Source organism: Oncorhynchus gorbuscha, linkage group LG07 (assembly GCF_021184085.1).
Source record: "Oncorhynchus gorbuscha isolate QuinsamMale2020 ecotype Even-year linkage group LG07, OgorEven_v1.0, whole genome shotgun sequence".
In the NCBI taxonomy this organism is placed as follows: Eukaryota; Metazoa; Chordata; class Actinopteri; order Salmoniformes; family Salmonidae; genus Oncorhynchus; species Oncorhynchus gorbuscha.
In genome coordinates this window covers 48,924,298-48,943,112 of record NC_060179.1, presented here as the reverse complement: position 1 = coordinate 48,943,112, position 18,815 = coordinate 48,924,298, and the positions used below count along the sequence as shown (strand labels likewise).

The 18,815-nt window shown below is 41.1% G+C and overlaps 1 protein-coding gene across 2 annotated transcripts in view; it reads left to right on the top strand.

The window, feature by feature from the left end:
• The window catches only part of LOC124039950 (dnaJ homolog subfamily C member 7-like), a 47,980-nt gene extending 29,600 nt beyond the window's left edge, over positions 1-18,380 (top strand). For both annotated transcript variants that reach the window (XM_046356538.1, XM_046356539.1), the window contains 6 exons: positions 4,685-4,776; positions 5,178-5,251; positions 5,460-5,606; positions 6,032-6,184; positions 9,846-9,920; positions 15,914-18,380. In XM_046356538.1, the coding sequence (XP_046212494.1) occupies positions 4,685-4,776; positions 5,178-5,251; positions 5,460-5,606; positions 6,032-6,184; positions 9,846-9,920; positions 15,914-15,951 (579 nt within the window). In that variant the 3' untranslated portion in view covers positions 15,952-18,380. The remainder of the gene's footprint in view (positions 1-4,684; positions 4,777-5,177; positions 5,252-5,459; positions 5,607-6,031; positions 6,185-9,845; positions 9,921-15,913) is intronic.
• The last annotated feature ends 435 nt before the right edge of the window (positions 18,381-18,815 follow it).

Genomic DNA, 18,815 nt, shown 5'->3' with positions numbered 1-18,815 from the left:
ATTGTGTGTGTCAGTGGGGAGTTTAGCATGTAAATCTTGGTGGGGGAAAAAAAAAGATGCTTGCCAGCAAAGCCACTACACTAAATGAAACAATACATGAATTGCAATAGACCGGTGACAAATGGTGCCCACAAACTGTTCGGGCCTACATAAAGCTGTCCCAACAGCAGAGCTTTCTTTTCAGCACCATTGAGTGAATCCTTACCACTAATACACCTGGTTATCAGCGGAGCCTTTTCTGGCAGAGAAACAGTTCATTCAGCCTTGTTTACTCCTTTAAAAAAAGTAGCTGATATGTATGGCTGACTTGTGTGCAAATTGTGTCATCAAAGTCTGGCATTACCTGGATTTATGGTGCTTTCAAGACAACTGGGAACAAAGTCGAATCATGGTGCCAGTGATCTTCTGGTTGATGCTCTAGAAAGAGGCCAGAGTTCCCGACTTCTAGTCACAGCTAGTTTTTATCACAGTTCCCAGTTGTCTTGAACTCATTGAACTCTGAGATTTCCCAGTTCTGAGTTTCCAGTTGTTTTGAACGTGGCAGAAGTCATGCTGGATTGACAGCATGGCCAATGTATTGTTTATCCTTTTTAAGCTTGGAAAAGAGACCCTTTGGACTACTGTTGCCAGATAATTTAATGTTAATTTCTCTAAGCCACCTCCGATAATTTGGCAGTACGTCCAACTCGCCTCACAACCGCATACCACCTGTAACCACACCAGCCCATGACTTCCACATCTGGTTCTTCACCTGCAGGATCATCTGAGACCAGCCACTTGAACAGCTGATGAAACTGAAGCTTATTTCGATCTCTAATAAAGGTCTTTGGGGGAAGAAACTCATTCTGATTGGCTGGTTCTGGCTCTCAAGTGGGTGGGCCTATGCTGTCTCAGGCCCACCCATGGCTGCGCCCCTGCCCAGTCATGTGAAATCATAGAGTAGGGCCGAATTTATTTATTTTAATTGACTGATTTCCTTAATATAAACACTAACTTAGTAAATCTTAAATGGTTGCACGTTGTGTAAATTGGTTTTGTTCAGTGTAGCTATGACAGTCAATTAATAAACAGTGCATTTGTAAGGTTCAGACCTCTTGACTTTTTCCACATTTTGTTACGTTACAGCCTTATTCTAAAATTGATTTTGTTTTTAATTAATCATCAATCTGCACGCAATATCTCCGAATGACAAAGCAAAAAAAAATCTTGAACACAATTTTGCAAATGTATAAAAAATGTCAAATGTAAATCACATTTACATAAGAATTCAGACCCTGTACTCAGTACTTTGTTGAAGCGCCTATTACAGCCTCAAGTCTTCTTGGGTATGATGCTACAAGCTTGGCACAGCTGTATTTGGGGAGTTTCTCCCTTCTCTGCAGATCCTCTCAAGCTCTGTCAGCTGTGCAGTGACGCTCCCCATCCAAACTATTTTCAGGTCTCTCCAGAGATGTTCGATGGGTTCAAATCTGGGCTCTGGCTGGGCCACTCAAGGACATTCAGAGACTTGTCACGAAGCCACTCCTGCATTGTCTTGGCTGTGTGCTTGGGGTCTTTGTCCTGTTGGGAGGTGAACCTTCGCCCCAGTCTGAGAACCTGCTCAGGACTTCATCAAGTGATCTCTCTGCGCTTCGTTCATCTTTCCCTTGACTAGTCTCCCAGTACCTGCCGCTGAAAAACATCCCACAGCATTAGGCTGCCACCACCATGCTTCACCGTAGGGATGGTGCCAGGTTTCCTCCAGTCTTGACGCTTGGCATTCATCACAGCAGATAATCTTGTTTCTCATGGTCTGAGAGTCCTTTAGGTGCCTTTTGGCAAACTCCAAGCAGTCTGTCATGTGCCTTTTTACTGAGAAGTGGCTTCTGTCTGGCCACTAACATAAACGCCTAATTGGTAGAGTGCTGCAGAGATGGTTGTCCTTCTGGAAGGTTCTCCCATCTCCACGGAGGAAGTCTGGAGCTCTGTCATAGTGACCATTGGATTCTTGGTCACCTCCCTGACCATGGCCCTTCTCCCCTAATTGCTCAGTTTGGCCAAGCTGCCAGTTCTCGGAAGAGGCTTGGTGGTTCCAAACTTCTATTTACTGTGTTCTTGGGGACCTTCAATGCTGCAGACATTTTTTTGGTACCGTTCCCCAGATTTGTGCCTCGACACAATCCTGTCTCAGAATACTACGGACAATTGATGAGACCCCATGGCCTGTTTTTTTTTTCTTCTCTGACATGCACTGGCAACTCTTTATATAGACAGGTTTGCCTTTCCAAATCATGTCCAATCAATTTAATTTACCACAGGTGGACTCCAATCAAGTTGTAGAAACATCTCAAGGATGATCAATGGAAACAGGATGCACCTGAGCTCAATTTTGAGTCTCATAGCAAAGGGTCTGAATACTTATGTAAATAAGGTATTTCTGTTTTTGTAATAAATTTGAAAAACATTATAACCTGTTTTCGCTTCGTCATTATGGGGTATTGTGTGTAGATGTTTTTTTATTTAATCCTTTAGAATATGGCTGTAATGTAACAAAATGTGGAAAAAGTCATGGTCTGAATACTTTACAAATGCATTGTATAGCACAACTTTGGATTTCACCATCTAAAAGTTTTTCCGTAGTGATCTAATCCTCTCGCTTCGGCCATGCAGTGTGCCTCGCAAAAGTGATTTGATGTCCTCGTTTTGAAATGATTGCCTTATCTCTAAATGAACCATATGCACCAGGGCTTTTCAATTGGCGGCCCGCGGGTCACATCCGGCCCGTTTATCGATTGGGGAAAAAAAAAAAAAATTTTTTTTTTTTTTAGGAAAGTTTTGATCAATTCTGTACATTGTTTAAAAAATGTGAAAAATGATCCCTGTAAATTTCTGATGTCTAGTGCCAAAACTGTTCAGATGCAGACTTTATCACAGATTGAGAGATGAGTGCTTCATCCAATATCACGCAGACAGCTCCCAAAATGTTGGTATAACGTTTGGTGTTATATATATATATATATATGATAAACTTTGAGATCCAACAATCACCAAAATATATATACAGTGGGTAAAAAGTCTTCAAGGTTTTCACACATTGTTGCTGGTATTTTGACCCATTCCTCCATGCAGATCTCCTCTAGAGCAGTTATGTTTTGGGGCTGTTGCTGGGCAACACGGACTTTCAACTCCCTCCAAAGATTTTCTATGGGGTTGAGATTTGGAGACTGGCTAGGCCACTCCAGGACCTTGAAATATGCTTCTTACGAAGCCACTCCATCGTTGCCCGGGCTGTGTGTTTGGGATCATTTTCATGCTGAAAGACCCAGCCACGTTTCATCTTCAATGCCCTTGAATGCCCCCCCCCCCCGGTGTGGTTCTGGGATTTTTGCTCACCGTTCTTGTGATCATTTTGACCCCACGGAGTGAGATCTTGCGTGGAGCCCCAGATCGAGGGAGATTATCAGTGGTCTTGTATGTCTTCCATTTCCTAATAATTGCTCCCACAGTTGATTTCTTCAAACCAAGCTGCTTACCTATTGCAGATTCAGTCTTCCCAGCCTGGTGCAGGTCTACAATTTTGTTTCTTGTGTCCTTTGACAGCTCTTTGGTCTTGGCCATAGTGAGTTTGAAGTGTGACTGTTTGAGGTTGTGTAGAGATGTCTTTTATACAGATAACAAGTTCAAATAGGTGCCATTAATACAGGTAACGAGTGGAGGAGCCTCTTAAAGAAGATGTTACAGGTCTGTGAGAGCCAGAAATCTTGCTTGTTTTGTAGGTGACCAAATACTTATTTTCCACCATAATTTGCAAATAAATTCATAAAAAATCCTACAATGTGATTTTCTGATTTTTTTTTTTCTCATTTTTTTCTCTCACTAAATACTTTTTTGCCCCACTGTATATATAGTTATGCACGCTCAAGTTTTCTGTTTTTTCTGGTCTTATTTCTTGTTTGTTTCACAAAAAAATATTTTGCACCTTCAAAGCATGTTGTGTAAATCAACTGATACAAACCCACCAAAAATCTATTTTCGTTCCAGGTTGTAAGGCAAGAAAATAGGGAAAATGCCAAGTGGGGTGAATACGCAAGCCACTATCTTACACATCGGTCCCCGGTCCCCGATCGGAGAATCATTGCATCCCTAGTAACAGGCATCTTCATTATAGCCACTTTGACATATTCCGTCCAAATAGACATCTCAAAGAAGCCGTAATACTTTAAGAAAAACATTTTTTATAATACTGCCAAACCATTTATAAGGGGAATTAAATAATGTGCGGTCATGACGAGAGCGGCCGAGTCCGCTTCATCACACGAACAGAGTGCACGTTTCTTAGAATTTAACCTTTGCCAAGTTGTAAAAAATTACATTGTTTAGGAGTGCAAAGACAAATTCAAGTTCCTGCTCACACGTACTTCAGAGAATAGGCCTTCCCTAACAGAAATATGCAAATACATGCTAAAATGAAACAATAGGATCTCACCAGCTCCTGCTTCGCTCAGCCTAACTCCCTCCTTGCTTGTTCTGCCCAGTGTGTCTCCCAATTCCCATTTGAAAAAGGCCCATCTTGGGGTTAGTTAAAAGTACATTTGATAATACTTTATGTATGTTAGCAATCCAAGCTAGATTCTGGAAGTTGAGTTCCTAATTGTTTGAAACGCATGCCATCTGTTCATTTGTGTCTTTACTTCCTCTCCTTCAGCTGAATAAACCTGATCAAGCAATCGAAGATTGCACAAGTGCAATAAAGTTGGACGACACATATATCAAGGCCTATTTGAGACGAGCCCAGTGGTAAGCTATGAAAAGTACTTATAACAAGTGGCTCAGACTTTGAGCAATAATCAGCGATCAAGTCATTGAGATCTCCCATGGTGGGTGTTTCATGCAAACACCTTAGATGACGGCAGTTTTGTTGTTAGCCAAGGCTTGCTAGCAAGAACTACCCTCCTGATTGACTGTGGCGTGGTTGCCGAAATGTGCTTAATATTGAGACATTTCAATTCTGGTCGCTAACTCTCCCGTCACTGACCGTTAAGTCGCTGTGTCTCTCCTCTTGTTTCCCCCTTCCATTGAAAATGACTGATCGCTGGTAGCTAGGCTGCTGAATATCGCTTCCAAGAGACTCTTTGCCTCTTGACTCTGAGACAGTGAAACACTTAACTGAGACACTTAACTGCTTTTTTCCCCTGCAGTTATATGGACATCGAACAGTATGAAGAAGCTGTACGGGACTATGAAAGGGTCTACCAGACAGAGAAGACTAAAGGTATGTTGGTATTGCAACCATAGTTTACTTGATAGTCACCAGTGGAAAAATAATGGCAGAGGTTGTACAGTACTTGTTTTCTTTCTTGAAATTTTCTTGATGGTGATGATTGATTACATTATTGCATTTGTTCATTCGGGTGAAATTGTTTTGTTAACAAATTCTCTTCTGTGTTTCCCTCTCTCTATTTCCCTTTCCCTCTGTATAGAACACAAGCATCTCTTGAAGACGGCTCAGTTGGAACTGAAAAAGAGCAAGCGGAAAGATTACTACAAGGTTCTGGGGGTGGGAAAGAATGCCACAGAAGATGAGATTAAGAAGGCCTATCGGAAACGGGCCCTTATGCACCACCCAGGTACACCAACATACACAGGCAACACCATTGAGGAGTAAGACTGACCTGTGTTCAAATAATATTTATATTCTTTCCGTTACTCCAGGCAGGCTCAATCGAACATCAACGTTTTTGAAAGAAAACCAACACTATAGAATAGATACTTTATTGTCAATTGGTTAGAATGGAAATTTGTCTTTTGCCTTTCCCAACACCCCCATATATAGACTCCCACATTGAGAGGCACAGGGTCAGCTGCAGTGCAGCGCCCCTGGATGGAGAGCAATTGTGCCTTGCTTAAGGGCATAATTGCAGGGGGTGATATAAGGGATCAGAGAACAGCCTTTCCCATTTTCATTTTTGTGTCTCTGGGAAATACCAGCTGCAACGCAACGGTCAAGTAAAGCGTTCAAATTTTCACCTAATGTTTTCTATTTGCCGGTCAGATCGTCACAGTGCGGCCACGCCAGAGGTACAGAAGGAGGAGGAAAAGAAGTTTAAAGAGATGGGCGAAGCCTTCACTGTGCTCTCTGACCCCAAGAAGAAGACTCGCTATGACTGTGGCCATGACCTGGAGGAGGACAGCAATAATATGGGAGGTCAGTAACCACCAATCTAAACTCAGTAAAAAAAGAAACGTCCTCTCACTGTCAACTGCATTTATTTTCAGCAAACTTAACATGTGTAAATATTTGTATGAACATAAGATTCAACAACTGAGACATAAACTGAACTAGTTCCACAGACATGTGACTAACATAAATGGAATAATGTGTCCCTGAACAAAGGGGGTGTCAAAAGTAACAGTCAGTATCTGGTGTGGCCACCAGCTGCATTAAGTACTGCAGTGCACATCCCCCTCATGGACTGCACCCGATTTGCCAGTTATTGCTGTGAGATGTTAACCCACTCTTCCACCAAGGCACCTGCAAGTTCCTGGACATTTCTGGGGGGAATGGCCCTAGCCCTCACCCTCTGATCCAACAGGTCCCAGACGTGCTCAATGGGATTGAGATCTGGGCTCTTCGCTGGCCATGGCAGAACACTGACATTCCTGTCAGGAAATCCCGCACAGAACAAGCAGTATGGCTTCTGGCATTATCATGCTGGAGGGTCATGTCAGGATGAGCCTGCAGGAAGGTTACCACGAGGGAGGAGGATGTCTTCCCTGTAACGCACAGCGTTGAGATTGCCTGCAATGACAACAAGCTCAGTCCGATGATGCTGTGACACACTGCCCCAGACCATGACGGACCCTCCACCTCCAAATCGATCCCGTTCCAGAGTACAGGCCTCAGTGTAATTCCTTCGACGATAAACGCGAATCTGACCATCACCCCTGGTGAGACAAGACCGTGAAGAGCACTTTTTGCCAGTACTGTCTGGTCCAGTAATGGTGGGTTTGTGCCCATAGGCAATGTTGTTGCCAGTGATGTCTGGTGAGGACCTGTCTTACAACAGGCCTACAAGCCCTCAGTCCAGCCTCTCTCAGCCTATTGTTTACAGTCTGAGCACTGATGGAGGGATTGTGCGTTCCTGGTGTAACTCGGCAGTTGTTGTTGCAGGTGTTGTAACACGTGGTCTGTCGCTGCGAGGATGATCAGCTGTCCGTCCTGCTTCCCTGTAATGCTGTCTTAGGCGTCTCACAGTACAGACATTGCAATTTATTGCCCTGGCCACATCTGCAGTCTTCATGCCTGTTTAAGACACGTTCACGCAGATGAGCAGGGACCTGGGCATCTTTCTGTTGGTGTTTTTCAGAGTTTTCATAACTGTGACCTTCCGTCTGTAAGCTGTTAGTGTCTTAACGACCGTTCCACAGGTGCGTGTTCATTAATTGTTTATGGTTCATTGAACAAGCATGGGAAATGGTGCTTAAACCCTTTACAATGAAGATCTGTGAAGTTATTTGGCTTTTTATGAATTATCTTTGAAAGGGGCGTTTTTTTTTTTGTTGAGTTTAGAATCAAATTCCATTATCCTAATCTTAAACACTACCCCATAACCACTGATTTAGGATTATATTTCTTTACCCCAAATCCTAGCCCTAACCATTTCGCTATTCCTAGTGACTGAGGATCTGCCGAGGATCAACCCAATTTTGTGACATCCATTTGGTAGTTAGTCTTGTCCCATCGCTGCAACTCCCGTACTGACTCTGGAGGGGCTAAGGTCGAGAGACATTCATCCTCCTACCCTGCCAAGCCGCACTGCTTATTGACACACAACTCGTTTAACCCGGAAGCCAGCCTCACCAATGTGTTGGAGGAAACACTGTACAACTGGCGACCGAAGTCAGCGTGCATACGCGCGGGCCTTCACAAGGAATAGCTGGAGTGCGATGGGACAAGGACATCCCGGCTGGCCAAACCCTCCCCTAACCCGGACAATCGCGGGCAAGTTGTGCACCACTTCATGGGTCTCCCAGACTGCGCGACAGCCTGGGATCGAACCCGGGCCTGTAGTGACGCGCCTCTAGCATTGAGATGCAGTGCTTTAGACCGCTGCGCCACTCGGGAGCCCGTTTCCTGGCTCTATATGCGGACGAGGTTACATCCCCCTCAAACCTCACATTAAACACTAGCCAAACACTTCCCCTACCCAAAGATTTACTCTACAGGTCAAAAGTTTTAGAACACCTACTCATTCAAGGATTTTTACTTTATTTTTTACTATTTTCTACTTTGTAGAATAATAATGAAAAAAATCACAACTATGAAATAACACATGGAATCATGTAGTAACCAAAAAAGTGTTAAACAAATCAAAATACATTTTATATTTGAGTTTCTTCAAAATAGCCACCCTTTTACTTTACGACATGAAGGTCAGTCAATACGGAAAATTTCAGCTGCGAAAACCATCAAGCGCTATGATGAAACTGGCTTTCATGAGGACCACCACAGGAAAGGAAGACCCAGAGTTACCTCTGCTGCAGAGGTTAAGTTAGAGTTAACAGCTTCAGAAATTGCGGAGTTCAAGTAACAGACATCTCAACATCAACTGTTCAGAGCAGACTGTGAATCAGGCCTTAATAGTCAAATTGCTGCAAAGAATCCACTACTAAAGGACACCAATGAGAAGAATAGACTTGCTTGGGCCAAGAAACACAAGCAATGGACATTAGAATGGTGGAAATTTGACCTTTGGTTCGGAGTCCAAATTGGAGATTTTCGTTTCCAACCGCCGTGTCTTTGTGAAATGCGGTGTTGGTGAAAGGATGATCTCTGCATGTGTATTTCCCACCGTAAAGCATGGAGGAGGTTGCGTTATTGGTTGGGGGTGCTTTGTGGGTGACACTGTCTGTGATCTATTTAAAATTCAAGACACACTTAACCAGCGTGGCTACCACAGCATTCTGCAGTGATATGCCATCCCATGTGGTTTGCGCTTAGTCCCATTTATCATTTGTTTTTCAACAGGACAATGACCCAATACACCTCCAGGCTGTGTAAGGGCTATTGTACCAAGGAGAGTGGAGTGCTGCATCAGATGACATGGCCTCCACAATCCCCCGGCCTCAACCAAATTGAGATGCTTTGGAATGAGTCGGACCGCAGAGTGAAGGAAAAGCAGCCAACAAGTGCTCAGCATATGTGGGAACTCCTTCAAGACTGTTGGAAAAGCATTCCAGGTGATGCTGGTTGAGAGAATGCCAAGACTGTGCAAAGCTGTCATCAAGGCAAATGGTGGCTACTTTGAAGAATCTCAAACATTAAATATTTTGTTTTGTTTAACACTTTTTTTTGGTTACTACATGATTCCACGTGTTATTTCCTAGTTTGGATGTCGTCACTATTATTCTACAATGTAGAAAATAGTCAAAATAAAGAATACCCTTGAATGAGTAGATGTTCTAAAACTTTTGACCGGTGGTGTAGTTTAAGATTACCTTACCCTCAATGCTAGTCTGAACCATAACCTCAACATCAAACCACATGTCTAGGGTCAGATTACCTTACCCTGGATCCTAACCATAACCACTGAGGGGACAAATGCAACACTGGCCATTGATCAGCGTCAGCCTCCTCACTCTCTCATGGTCAAGAGTCAAAATGTAATTCTAGGAGAATGGCATATCTCTGAAAAATATACATGTGATCGAATTGTGTGAGAAATAGTTGCCAGTTTTAAATGTCTACTCCCAGTGCAGTCTTTAATACAAAAGGTTTGTTTTGATGTGTGGATGTGACTGAATTGGGGGGAGAATTAATATCGCACGTTGACACTATTTGACTCATTGCTGTTGTTTCTCTGCAGATTTCAATGCCAACAACATCTTCAAGACCTTCTTTGGAGGCCCTGCAGGAGGATTCAGTTTTGAATCCAATCACAGTATGTAGGAACACTGCTGTGACAATGATACTTTTTTACCTTTAATTTGTACACAGGTTATCCAGACCCCTTGATTTTTTAATACATTTTGTTACGTTACAGCCTTATTCTAAAATTAATTAAATACCCCATAATGATAAACCAAAAACAGGTTTCTATTAATTTTTGCAAATATATTCAAAATAACATACAGAAATATCACAAGTATTCAGACCCTTTACTCAGTACTTTGTTGAAGCACCTTAGGCAGCCAATACAACCTTGAGTCTGTTCTGATGCTACAAGCTTGGCACACCTGTATTTGGGGAGTTTCTCCCGTTCTATGCAGATCCTCTCAAGCTCTGTCAGGTTGGATGGGGAGCGTCGCTGTGAGATTGACAGCTATTGTCAGATTTCTCCAGAGATTCTCGATCGGGTTAGAGTCTGGGCTCTGGCTGGGCACATTCAGAAAATTGTCCAGAAGCCACTCCTGCCTTATCTTGGCTGTGTGCTTAGGGTTCTTGTCCTGTTGGAAGGTGAACCTTCGCCCCAGTCTGAGGTCCTGAGCAATCTGGAGCTGGTTTTCATCAAGAATCTCTCTGTACTTTGCTCCTTTCATCTTTCCCTCGATCCTGACTAGTCTCCCAGTCCCTGCCACTGAGAAACATTCCCACAGCATGATGCTGCCGCCACCATGCTTTACCATAGGCTTGGTGGGAGGTTTCCTCCAGACGTGATGCTTGGCATTCAGGCCAAAGAGTTCAATCTTGGTTTCTTCAGACCAGAGAATCTTGTTTCTCATGGTCGGAGTCCTTTAGGTGCCTTTTTGCAAACTCCAATTGGGCTGTCATGTTCCTTTTTTACTGAGGAGTGTCTTCTGTCTGGCCACTCTACCATAAATGCCTGATTGGTGGAGTGTTGTTGGAAGGTTCTCTTTTCTCCACAGAGGAACTCTGAAGCTCGGTCAGAGTGACCATCGGGTTCTTGGTCACCTCCCTGACCAATACCCTTCTACCCCGATTGCTCAGTTCGGCTGGGCAGCCATGTCTTGATGGTTCCGAAACTTCTTCCATTTAAGAATGATGGAGGCCACTGTGTTCTTCTGGACCTTCAATGCTGCAGAAATGTTTTGGTACCCTTCCCCAGATCTGTGCCTCGACACAATCCTGTCACGGAGCTCTACGGGAAATTCCTTTGACGTTATGGCTTTGTTTTTGTTATGTGAACTGTGGGACCTTATATACACAGGTGTGTGCCTATCCAAATCATGTACAATGAATTGAATTTACCACAGGTGGACTCCATTCAAATTGTAGAAACATCTCAAGGATGATCAATGGAAACAGGATGCACCTGAGCTCAATTTCAAGTCTCATATTAAAGGGTTTAAATACTTATGTAAATGAAGTGACTTGGTCCTCCTTTCTTTTTGATGACCAATTTACTGCTTTTACCGAAGAGTAGCTTCTATCGACTGAAATTTGCCAATATTTCTCAACTGTTTTAACTTTTTTTTTTTTTCTTTTATAATAGAATATTCGAAACATACAATATACTTGCAGTGAAGCCGCTCAACTACTACATAATGCCAGTCTTCCAATAGATTCCAATTCAGGGTCAATGCCCTGCTCAAGGGCATGTTGACCGATCTATCACCAGGCCAAAAGACATGAACCCGAACCCTCCAAGACCCCCCCCCCCCCCCACAATTCCCCAATAGCTGTCACTCAACCATTTGAGACCCCTCCCCAGAAAAAATATAAATAATACAATTAATTCCATTCCCCACCCCAAGAACCCCCAAACCCCCAAATGCATAAACAACCAAGAGAATAAACTAAAGATTAAAAAGGAAACGTAGATGAAAACACGAACAACAATGCAAAAAAAATTATACATTTACACCAAAGGACAACAAGGACAACTAAAATCATAACCGCAATGCCTACTGTATATGTTTGTGTGCATGTCTGGCACTATTACATGTATGTGTGTGTTCTTGTATGTGTGTGTTCTTCTCTGTGTTTATTTGAATGAGTGTGTGTGTGTGTGCATGTCGACAAACACCTGCACGGCACCAGCCTCAGGCAAACCGGCATTAGTTATAAAAACCCTGCCACTTAGTATCATTCAAATGTACTTTTTATCATGTTTTATTTAGATTTTTTTATTATTATTTTTATCTTTGACCAGTTTCTCTCACACAGCAACTCCACTCCCACTTGTCTCCAATTCCACATACCAACCCCCAGCCCATCCCATCCATCTCTGCTGGCCACCCACTTTCGAGTTTCTATGCAACACATATCTTTCAACTATGCTGTGATGTTTAACGTACAATTTCTTATCGAATAGAATCCACAGATTGCGAGTTGAAGATAAATACTTTTACTAAGAGTATGAGCAATTGACTGACCTGGTCTCTCCAGATGTCCTAACAGTACTATTTCTATGGTCAATTTTAGATCAATGCTATGCATTTTCAGCCATTCCTGAAACTGAGACCAGAAACAGGCTACCTGAGGGCAATACCAAAATAAATAGTCTATCGATTCTGTATCCTCACCACAAAATCTGCAGAGCTTCGATGATTTCATGCCCCAAATATTCAACATTTTGTTGGTGGCAAGAAATCTTATATAATAATTTTAGCTGAAAAGCACAATCTTGCGTTTTATATATCAACTCATACACCCGTACCACAGAATCGGTACATCAAAAATCTCTTCCCAACTATTTTGCAATCCGTATGGCACATTTGTCAACATCCTGGTCCTCAAATGAAACTGGTATACTTTCCTATTTATGATATTTTTATTCCTCTGCCAGTTTTGACCCTTTATATTGGGCAGACAGACCAGTTCCCTACCTCCTCCCGCTGCCACCCGCCTCCTCCATTTTTGGGGCAATGCTGTAATCAATTGGTTGTAATCTTGGATTGAGCAGACCTTTCCGTACAATTCTGATAACTCCTTGAAGTACATAACTCTACCATTCCAATTTACATTATCATTTAAGAACAAAATACCCTTTTCAAACATCTTTCCCATAAATACAGGTATTTTATCAACCAGCACATTTGAGTTCAGCCATAATATTTGTTCTATCTCTTCAGGGGGATAAAATTGAAGCCAGCTCTGCAATGCTTGTTTCACCATCAGCCCATTTTATCGGTAAACTGCAGGGTAATGTAAAAGTTGTATTTTTTAAGGATCCAATACGTAATATTGTACACAATTAGGTTTTAGTCCAGAGAGTACAGAAAAGTTATCTAGATCTTCAATGAGACATTGCAGGGATCTAGCTTGCGGAAATAATACAAAACTTGAGTCATCGGCATACATGGACACCTTTTGTTTTTAAGCCTTGGATTTCTAATCCTCTGTTATTGGATCTGATTTTAATAGCTACCATTTTGATGGCCATAGCAAATAGATATGGTGACAGCGGACACCCTTGTTTAACTCCTCTTGACAATTCAAAACTGAGCCGTTATTTACTATTTTACACCTGGGGTTGCTATAATTTTTTTACCTATTTTATAAGAGAATGACCAAAATAGAAAAAATCCAAGCATTTATAAATAAAATCCAGTCTTTATCAAATGCCTTTTCAAAATCCGCTATAAATACCATTCCTGTCTTCTTAAATGTTTCATGATCTATTATTTCTAGTCGTTGTCGAATATTATCTAATGTATCATCCATGTAAAAAACCTGTCTGATCAGGATGAACAATACCTGGTAAAACCTTTTTAATTCCGAGGGTTATGCATTTTGCTAGTATTTTTGCATCACAACATTGAAGTGTAAGGGGCCTCCTGACTGTCTTTGTATTTGCCATCTGGGTCTTGTTTTAATAATAGAGAAATCAGACCTTCCTGCTGAGTACCTGACAGACTACCATTTCTATAGGAGTAGTAAAAACAATCTAACAATGGAGCTTTTAGTATATCAAAAAATACTTGATATACCTCTACCGGTATGCCATCAAGCCCTGGCATTTTTCCAGACTGAAAGAGTTGAATAGCCTCAATTCTTCCCCTGTAATTTGGCCTTCGCACTAATCAGAGAGGATCTGCCTAAAATAATTAGCTTATTCTTTTAAAATATAATTCGGAGAATGATACAGCGTTCCTGTATTGGAGATTCAGGAAGAATTTTGTGTATTTTTCTCCATATTCCATCCAGTTTGCTATATTTATGTAATAGATTACATTAGATCATTTTTGAAGAAGTACCTCAAGGTATCCAACTTCTTTTGTATTTCTGTAGTGTTGCTATCTACCTGCACTATTAGTTCATGGATTTCCCTTCTTAGTCTTTTCTCTTTAGCCAGAAACTGCTTTTAAAATTATTATTATTAGCACATCCGGTGAACAGGTCAGGGTTCCATAGCCGCAGGCAGAACAGTTGAAACTGGAGCAGCAGCACGGCCAGGTGGACCGGGGACAGCAAGGAGAGAGAGATTTTTGCAATGTTACGTAGATGGAAAAAAGCTGTCCTTGAAACAGTCTTGACATGTTCGTCAAAAGGGAATATAGGGTCCAGAGTAACGCAGAGGTCCTTCACAGTTTTATTTGAGACGACTGTACAACCATCAAGATTAATTGTCAGATTCAACAGAAGATCTCTTTGTTTCTTGGGACCTAAAACAAGCATCTCGGTTTTGTCCGAGTTTAAAAGTAGAAAGTCTGCAGCCATCCGCTTTCTTACAGTGGGGCAAAAAAAGTATTTAGTTAGCCACCAATTGTGCAAGTTCTCCCAAATACTTATTTTCCACCATAATTTGCAAATAAATTAATAAAAAATCATACAATGTGATTTTCTGGATTTTTTTCTTCTCATTTTGTCTGTCATAGTTGAAGTGTACCTATGATGAAAATTACAGGCCTCGTCTTTTTAAGTGGGAGAACATGCACAATTGGTGGCTGACTAAATACTATTTTGCCCCACTGTATGTCTGAAACACAGGCTTCTAGCGAGGGCAATTTTGCGGCTTTACCATGTTTAATTGAAATGTACAGCTGTGTGTTATCCGCATAGCAGTGAAAGTTAACATTGTGTTTTCGAATGACATCCCCAAGAGTTAAAATATATAGTGAAAACAATAGTGGTCCTAAAACTGAACCTTGAGGAACACCGAAATTTACAGTTGATTTGTCAGAGGACAATCATTCACTGAGACAAACTGATATCTTTCCGACAGATAAGATCTAAACCAGGCCAGAACTTGTCCATGTAGTCCAATTTGGGTTTCCAATCTCTCCAAAAGAATGTGGTGATCGATGGTATCAAAATCAGCACTAAGGTCTAGGAGCACGAGGACAGATGCAGAGCCTCGGTCCGACGCCATTAAAATGTAATTTACCACCTTCACAAGTGCAGTCTCAGTACTATGATGGGGTCAAAAACCAGACTGAAGCATTTCGTATACATTATTTGTATACAAAATCTTTGATGCAAGAGAGAAAGAGACAAGAAAGTAGTCAAGACGACTATCTGGATTAAGTCTCCATGTACATCTCACTAGGTCTGGGCTTTTTTAGTGTCCAAATATCCACTATTTCTAATGTGTCCATAATGTTTGATTTCCTTAAGGGCACGGTGATGATAGTTTGTGGAGTGATTATCTTTACAGTCCATTGAGGTACTTAACACTGTTTTATAGTCTCCTACCATAATGATTAGATCATTTGTTGCCTGTAAGTTGAATAAATTGGTATAAATGTTTTCGATGAAGTGTGGATCATCCTGATTTGGACCATATAGATTAATGAGCCAAATCTCTTTTTTGTCCACTTTTATATTCAAAATATTATTTTTGCTTTGTTATTATGGGGTATTGTATGTAGGTTGACGAGGAACAGTTTTTATTTAATCCAGTTTAAAATAAGGCAACAAAATGTGGAAAAACTCAAGGACCCTGTAAACTTTCCAAAAATACTGTTATCATACACTTTGTCATGGATTTCAACCCAGCAAAGTAACATTTCTTTTTTTCCCACCCTCTAGACCAAGCACCTGGAAATGTATTTTTCCAGTTTGGCTAGAAATGAAGAATGCCATTGGGAATGCTGTAGCCCTGTGGTGGACAATATTAAGTCGGACGCACCCTCACAACCTGATTTTTATGCTCCCATTGTTTTTTGCAAAATGTTGCTTTCACATGCTAAAAGGACACTCAGTGTTGTTATCTGAGCGAGAGAGATGGTGCTCATCATGCTTGGCATCTTCCTAAAATCTTTTTGGCTGTTACCACCACATTTGACAATATCCTCTTCAAATTCAAACTGACAAGGGCGACCTTTGGTAGGTTTAGTAACTAAGAACGTAGCAAATTAAATAGGTTAAAGGTTTTTTGACAAGGGGGATTCGGAAAAACTTGAATCCTCAGGAAATTGTCTTGATTCTCTTTTGTGAGTATTTGTCGCAAAGCATGTTTTGAAGGCATGAAATAGGAGTACTGTTGCCAAAATATACATTTCATTGCTTGAATGGAAAATGTTTGCTGTACCTGGAGCAAGTAGAGCTTTGTAAATGAACACATGGGAGTGCAACTCCGTTGTTAGTTTTAGTAGGTCGCATGATTTTTTTCATTCACGCCACATAGAGGTCGCCCGGAAACACAAAGTTAGCATGGGAATCATTTGGCGGTAAAAGCAGAAACTGACCTTAGGGCAGAGCCTAGGAACTACTTCAGTCCCATGTAGAATGAGGCCTGTTTTCATTTGTTGTATTTTCCTGCAGACTCAAACTACAGTTTCATGTTAGTCTCCATTTTGCTCATTGATGCATTGTGCATTTTACTGGCATGTTTTAAGTCTTATTTTGTGCTCCTAATTTGATTTGAGATTTTGTTCAGTTCTCTTAAATGTATTTATTTATTGTATATTCAAACTGTATCCATCTCAATGACAGTGTTGGTGATATTCCATTTGATTTCTAATGTTTTCTATTGAATAGGATGTTAAAAAAAAACATATCCTGGACCCACGTATGTAAAGTTTTGACCTCTTAATAGATCTATTTTTCTCCATGTGGTTTTCTAGCATTGCTTTGGCCCCATAATACGATGCATCCGGTTTCAACTCTCAAGTGAACATTTGAAACTTCAGCAGCTAGACTTGTAGATCAGTTTCTAACTCTGGTCCAGGCGAAGTACATGTTCCTCTACAAACTAGTAGAGGAACTGTGTAGCAGATGGACCAGAGCTAGTCAGTCCCTCATGTAAGTGGTGCCTTAGATGTTGACTAGACTGGACACGCTTGTGTGCAAATGTTAATTTTGTCCGTATTTTTATTTTTATTGAACCTTTATTTAACTAGGCAAGTCAGTTAAGAACAAATTCTTATTTAAAATTATGGCCTAGGAACAGGCCAGGGGCAGAATGACAGATTTTTACCTTGTCAGCTCTGGGATTTGATCTAGCAACCTTTCGATTACTGGCCCAACGCTCTAACCGCTAGGCTACCTGCAGACATGATCAGGACATGCAGGTTGAAATATCAAAACGAACTCTGAACTAACTATTTTACTTTGGGGAGAGGTCGAAACACATGAAAAATGTAGCTAGCTACCTTGCTGTTGCTAGCTAATTTGTCCTGGGATATAAACATTAGGTCTTTTCTTTCTGGATCTTTGTAGAATTTTGCCCAATTTGAGTCACACAAATGTGTGTTCTCTTCTGTCAATCCACATATAGGAGTGGAAACCTTGGTGGTTTCTAGTAATCTCTCCTTTAGTTTTGTTCCTTCTGTGAACTTTATATGGCAGTTGGTGACCAACTTTAAGATGCATTACCACCAACTGGACTGGAGTGGGAACCTCAGTTCATCCTTCAATCACCCATGTGGGTATATTCTCCTGAAAATGAATGAGGAGATTGGAGAGGTGGGACTTGTAGCGTGTTACGAGTAAAAAATAGAACAGTCTTCTATTTTAGCGCCTAGCTACTCAGACGCTCGTTGACACGCACAAGTTGTTTGAATGAAATTATTGAATAATATATGTGTACATTTATTTTGCAATAATGACCCTACTGACTGACGTTGCTTAAACACAAAGGTTGAGAAACTCTCTTGTAAAGTGTGCTAACTAAAGTCACCTATTTTAATTGTAATTTTACTTTGAAGATGTTTAAATGTAAAGTCTGACCAGTCTAGGCAATGGGATCTTGAAAGAAGATACTTGACAAAAAAACAGATCCCTTTTTTTCACCTAGAATCAGCTCTCATTGAGAGGCTTTTATTCTGCTTTTGGGGATTGTCATCATGCCTTGTATCTGTCATGAACGTTTGGTCAGTATGTCCCTCTTAATCTGTGTGCTTCTCACCTGTGTGCCAGGTGGTAGGTTGAAAACGTGAACAGAAACGCTACATTTTCATGATCCTAGTACCTGTGTACCATTTTTTTATTTTTAAGAATATGCCTCTGTACAATGTTTTGGTTGAAGGAAATAAAAATGAATCTTTTCCCCTTATCTATTTGTCCTCATTGTTTTACATTTGAGTGGAGATATTGCTTCCACTATCTCTGATTCTACAAGTATAGTTTCAGAAAGCTAGTATTCTTTGTCAACATTACAACAATACAACACTGACACATGGCTTTGCCAAATTATAGCAAAAAATGTATTTTCCCCATATATTACAAGGCTAGGATTTTCAACTAAATGTATACAGAACAAAAATATAAACTCCTCATGCAACAGTTTCAAAGATATACTGAGGTACAGTTCATATAAGGAAATCAGTCAATTGAAATACATTCATTAGGCTGTAAACTATGGTTTTTACATGACTGGACAAGCTTGCAGCTATGGTGGGCCTGGGAGGGCATATGCCCAGCCACTTGGGAGCCAGGCCGAACCAATCAGAATTGATGTATTATCTGGAACATAGGGGTCTAAGTCCAT